Source organism: Pelodiscus sinensis, chromosome 30, assembly GCF_049634645.1.
Source record: "Pelodiscus sinensis isolate JC-2024 chromosome 30, ASM4963464v1, whole genome shotgun sequence".
Lineage (NCBI taxonomy): Eukaryota > Metazoa > Chordata > Testudines > Trionychidae > Pelodiscus > Pelodiscus sinensis.
Genome location: NC_134740.1, coordinates 11833362 through 11839153, shown reverse-complemented (window position 1 = coordinate 11839153; position 5792 = coordinate 11833362). Strand labels below are relative to the sequence as shown.

At 48.8% G+C, this 5792-nt stretch overlaps 1 protein-coding gene across 1 annotated transcript; it reads left to right on the top strand.

Moving 5' to 3' along the window:
* The first annotated feature begins 4627 nt into the window (after positions 1 to 4627).
* Positions 4628 to 5563, top strand: LOC142821036 (olfactory receptor 14C36-like). The gene has a single exon (XM_075911774.1). The coding sequence runs from the start codon at positions 4628 to 4630 to the stop codon at positions 5561 to 5563; it is 936 nt and encodes a 311-aa protein (XP_075767889.1).
* The last annotated feature ends 229 nt before the right edge of the window (positions 5564 to 5792 follow it).

The window sequence follows — 5792 nt, the reverse complement described above, 5'->3', positions numbered from 1 at the left end:
AAAATTCATCATCGCTCCTTGATTGTGATTTCGTTCAAAATTGTTTTACTATGAACTGATGACAAAGTTATCTCCATGAAAACACGGGTTGCAAACGTTTTTTGAATTAATGAAATCTAGTCTGACTGCACAGACGTTAACTACGTTAATTTAGAATCATACCACTGAATAAAATCAGAATGGTAAGCTGTGTCTAGACTCGTAAGTTTTTACACAAAAGCGATTGCTTTCGTGGAGAAACTTGCCAGCTGTCTACACTGGCCACTTGAATTTGTGCAAGACCACTGACAATCTAATATAAGATTGTCAGTGTTCTTGCGCAAATAATATGCTGCTCCCGATCGGGAAAAAGCCCTTTTGCGCAAGAGGGCCAGTGTAGACAGCTAAAAACTGTTTTGCGCAAAATAGCCCTGATGGCAAAAATGGCGATCGGGGCTTTCTTCCACAACACCGCAACTAGAGTGGCACGGACGCTTTTCTGCAAAAAGTGCTTTTGCGCAAAAGCATCCGTGCCAATCTAGACGCTCTTTTCTGCAAATACTGTTAACGGAAAAACTTTTCCATTAAAAGCATTTGCGGAAAATCATACCATTCTAGACGCACCCATTGTGTCTCTCTATAAATCTTCCTGCACACCTGTCTATCTGGTTTAGGGATTTATACTGCAAACCTCACTCCCCATGCAAGCTGGGAATCTTGCTCAGACTATCCAACAGCCACAGTTAAGTCGAACTTTATGAAGTTTCTATTGCTTCTTCTTTTTCAGGTTAAAAGTGCAACTAGATCCTTCTATAATTATGTGTGCTCTCTTTTTCATTTATTTAAAAATCAATAAATAAATACTATAGCAAATAATATCTAATAGACCTCATAAGCCAGTGCTTAACTTTAAATACGAGCAAAGACCCATCACGCACCTAAACCTAAATGGAGGATTTAGAGATTTTTTGGGGAAAGAGGGGTTAGCAATAAGGATTTGATATTAAACTGGGCCTACTGTAATTACACCTACAGTTCTGAAGTACTAGCTCTTCTTCAAAATCACTAAGGAGGCAAAACAATGGTTTCAATCCCATGGGAGTTAGGAACATCAAATTCTTTCAGGGTCTGGGCAGAATCGAGGTTTTTTAAATTCATTTCTAGTGCACTAACAGCCTTAACATACTCTGAAATACTTTGAAATTCCAGCCTAACTGTGTTATCGGCATGGACAACTGTATCACCAACTCTCTGTTAAACCAGTCATGAAGGAATTCTCGTAAAAAAGGGGGAGTCACTGGCACCTGAGCTGGGCCGTGCCCGCCCTTGCCACCCCTGACCCGTGAAGTCCTGCCCTCACTCCGCTCACGGCCAGAAGCTCCTGCCCCTAATACAGACCTTCTCCTTGTCATCCGACCCCCGGGCCACCCGTTGCTCCAATGCCCCACCCCCACACTGCCCTCCACTTTCAAATAAACAAATAAGGGCCAGCGGAGCTGACTTCGGGCTGCCCTGGGACTTCTCTAAGAGAATTCCCTGTGGGGGAGGAGGAGGAGGAGCAGGAAGGAGGCGGAGAGGAGATACAGCTGATAAGGGTAGAGTTAGAGATGCTGATAGGGGCACCCACAGCATTGTCGGAGGGGGAAAGTGAGGCGCTCCAACAGGGAGTACTGGGGCTCCCTTCCCCCAAGCAGCCAGAGAGGGCAGCAGGTAGCTGGGGAGGACTGGTACCCCAGCCCAGGCTGACTGGACGCATCTGTCCTGACAGCCATTTTTGCTAAAGGACAGCCCCCCCACAAAACGCTGACAGGGGCGAGCAAAACCTGTGTTGCAGCGTGTGGACTAGACAGCCCATTGTGGACTGAACTGGGGTCCGGCAGCCAGGGGTGGGACCGACCCTGTCACAGGGGTTAACGAAGGACCAGGCTGCTCCAGGACAGCTGGGGCTCTGGTGCGTCTCAGCTCTGGGCTGCTGTCTCTCACAGGGCTCTGTTAATGAAATCCAGCTTGTCCTGTAGTCTCCTTCCCACGGCTCCTCAGCTCTGCCTTGTGCGTAGCCAGGGTCCTTCCAGGGATGCTGCCATGGTGTGAGATCCGGGGCACCTCGTGTTCCCCTTCTGAGGGTCGAGCTCATCTAGGGCAGGGCGACAGGCCGGTCGCTCCGGAGGTGAGATCCGAGCTCACAGCCCTGGAGACCAGGGTCAGCTCCTCAGCCCCAGCGCAGGGACATCCTACGTCGTGACCACGTTTGCAGCCTGAACAAGCTGGGAGCAGTTCCACAGCTGCGGGGGAGGTGCGTCCTGCCCCCATCCTGTTTAACCCTTCAGCCGGCCTCAGATTGGAAAATCCAATGGATGGGCAGGGAACCAGCCGCTGAACCACCCAGTGCGGAGTCGTTATTCACACAGACAGGCAGTGAGGGCAGAATCCCGGCAGTGAAGTGTCTGGTGTAACACAGGCTGGGAAACATCCCTCAACACCCGGCACGGTAAGTCTGTTGTTTAAGTCCAACTGGGTTCGGTGGGAATGTCCTGGGTGGATTTTTGAATGCAACTGGGAGTGACAAGGGAACTTTTCATGACTTTTTATAGAAATGTACTGACACATTTCCAGCTGCATGGAGGTTTGTTCTTTTCCTCCCACCAGAAAAAAGTTAACTGTGCCTAGACACTGTGAATAGCAAACACTTGGTTTCATTCATTAAGAATCAGACATCCCCAAAGTAAATTGCTGGAAAGTGAAACATTCCCAGGTAAATTAAGGAAAACAAAGGTTGTGAGCTTTCCAGTCCACAGGGCTGTAGGTCACTGGTAATAGACTTCCCTAGAAGATATTTTGAGATGAAACCCCAGGCTGCATCTAGACTGGCATGATTTTGTGGAAATCCATTTAACGGAAAAGTTTTTCTGTTAAAAGTATTTCTGCAAAAGCGCATCTAGATTGGCACGGATGCTTTTGCGCAAAAAGTGCTTTTGTGCAAAAGCATCCGTGGCCAGTCTAGACGCGATTTTGTACAAGAAAGCCCCAATCGCCAAGTATTCTTGCACAAGACGGCTTTTTCCCGAGCGGGAGCATGAAAGTATTTGTGCAAGAAGCACAGATTTTGTACATTACCAAGTCAGTGCTCTTGCACAAATTCAAGCGGCCAGTGTACACAGCTGGCAAGTTTTTGTGCAAAATCTTGCCAGTCTAGATGCACCCCCAGTGTTTCTCTGATATAATTGAAATGGAAAATCTCAGATTATCCCAGACTGTCAAGTTAGATGGAATCTAAGGTGGGCACATTAGGATTCTCCAATAATCCTAAGATTGGATCCCAGGTGCTCTTACGCAATCAGTGCAATGTTTCTTTCCAAGGGATACTTATCAAACATTAAGACAGGGCAAGTAGCAGAGATGGCAGCCCACAACGCTGGTATTAAATGGAGAAATGCCCTAGATGGGGAACATGAATTGAAGCCCCTAGCCAAAGCCTCTCTTAACACTGCCGAAACACACAGAGTAGGTGAATGAGTTCAGAACGTAGATATCTGGCTCGAGCATTATACACCCTCTCCTGCTGCCGGCTAATTACAACTGCAGCAAACAGGAGCATGGAACATACACACAGCACAGTCAGCCAGACAGCCAGCAGTTCCAGCAGACAAAGCAGAGAAAGGGAGAGCAGGGGAAACAGAAGCACCGGGAAGGCAAGTGACAAGCCCAAGATAACCCCAGTGAGTGACAGAGCCAAGAATAGAATCTACGTCTCCCAAAAGCTACTGGTGCGCACAAGCCGGACGTGGCCTAGGCAATGACACAGCAGAGGGGGCAGAGTTACTCGGCGTGGGAAATGGCATTTGGGGTCATAACTCACTGAGGAGGCAGCAGGATGTCTATGCGGTGCTGCAGTGGGATCATGATGCCACCATTTTCAGGCATTTTAGTTTCATGCCCGTGTCCACAGCCTGCAGCTCGTAGCCAGAGGGGATTTGTCTTGGCTACAGCTGCGACGTTGGGATTGAGCTTTGCTCTGTTCTTCACACGGCATTTTATCCAGCCCCATCCTGATCCCAATCTTCAGATGGTGCAAATGGACACAGCTCCACAGCCAGGCAGATTGACACCCATGCGGTAACTCACCAATTCTAGTGAATAGCTCGGACGGCGCTGGGCATGCTGGACACCCAGGGTATGTCTACACTACATCCTTCTGCCGGCAGAGAGATGCAGATGAGACAGGTCAACATTGCAAATGAGGCAGAGATTAAAATATCCCATGTCTAATTTGCATAAAAATGGCCGCCACATTTTGCTGACAAAAAGCAGGAGCTCTTTTTACAGGAGGCATAAGGGATCTGTCGAAAAAGTCTTTCTTTCTCCACAGATCCCTCTCTAGACTGCTGCTTTTCCCTGAAGAAGAGCTGAGTCAGCAAAACACGGGGGCAATTTTAACGCAAATTAGGCACGGGATATTTAAATCCCTGCCTCATTTGCAATGTTGACCTGCCTCATCTGCATCCCTCTGCCGACAGAGGATGTAGTCTAGACATGCCCCCATAGCATGAGAGATTTCCAAATGCAATCGGGCCATTCCATGTATCACTCTAATCCTCACCCATCTGGGGCCTTCCCTCCACAGCCAGCACCCTGTGAACTGAGGAAGAAAATGTCCAACCGAAGCACCGTGACCGAGTTCCTGCTCCGGGGATTCTCTGACGTTCGGGAGCTGCAGATTTTGCACTTTGTGCTGTTTCTGGCTATTTATCTGGTAGCCCTAATGGGGAATCTTCTCATCATCTCAGCCATCATCCTTGACCACCGTCTTCACACCCCCATGTACTTCTTCCTGTGGAACCTCTCCGTCTTAGACCTCGGCTCCATCTCCATCACCGTCCCCAAATCCATGGTCAACTCCCTCCTGGACATCAGGGTGATTTCGTACCCGGCCTGTGTCATCCAAGTCTTTCTCTTTGTCGTCTTCAGTTCAATTGATTTTGCCCTTCTCACCATCATGGCCTACGACCGATACGTCGCCATCTGCCAGCCACTGCACTATGAGAGAGTGATGAACAGGAGAGCCTGTGTCCAAATGGCCACCAGTGCCTGGATCACTGCTATGGTCTACTCTGCCCTGCACACTGAGAGCACCTTCAGGTTACCCTTCTGCCAATCCAATGTCCTCAACCAATTCTTCTGTGAAATCCACCAGCTCCTCAAACTGGCCTGCTCTGACTCCTATCACAGTGAACTTGGGCTTCTTGCCGTCAGTGCCTTTTTAGTGTTGAATTGCTTTGCTTTTATCATGGTGTCGTATGTGCAGATCTTCAGAGCGGTGCTGAGAATCCCCTCGGAGCAGGGCCGGCACAAAGCCTTCTCCACCTGCCTCCCTCACCTCACTGTAGTCTCTTTGTTCCTTTCTACTGGCTTATTTGAGCACCTGAAACCCACCTCCAGCTCAGCATCAAATCTAGATCTCCTGGTGGGTGTTCTCTACGCCGTGGTGCCTCCCATGCTGAATCCGGTCATCTACAGCCTGAGGAACAAGGAGCTCAAAGCTGCCTTAAAGAAACTGATTGTGTCCATTTTATTCTCCAAAAACTAAAATATGCATCATTGCTCCTTGACTGTGATTTCATTCAGAATTGTCCTACTATTGTAACTTTCTTTTTCCTCTCCGGGTTACTGGGGAGCAGGTCACACTCACAGGTGTGCCTGGGTGCCTGATGTCTTAACCCAGAAGTGATCCTGAGCTCCCCAGTGGTGATGGGGTTTAGTTGGGGAAAGCACTGTCCACCCCCTTGCTGCAGTCCCTTGCTGGCAATGAATGTAAA

What these genes read in the sequence shown, in the direction of transcription:
- LOC142821036 (XM_075911774.1), top strand. Translation starts at nt 4,628, where the DNA reads ATGTCCAACCGAAGCACCGTGACCGAGTTCCTGCTCCGGGGATTCTCT.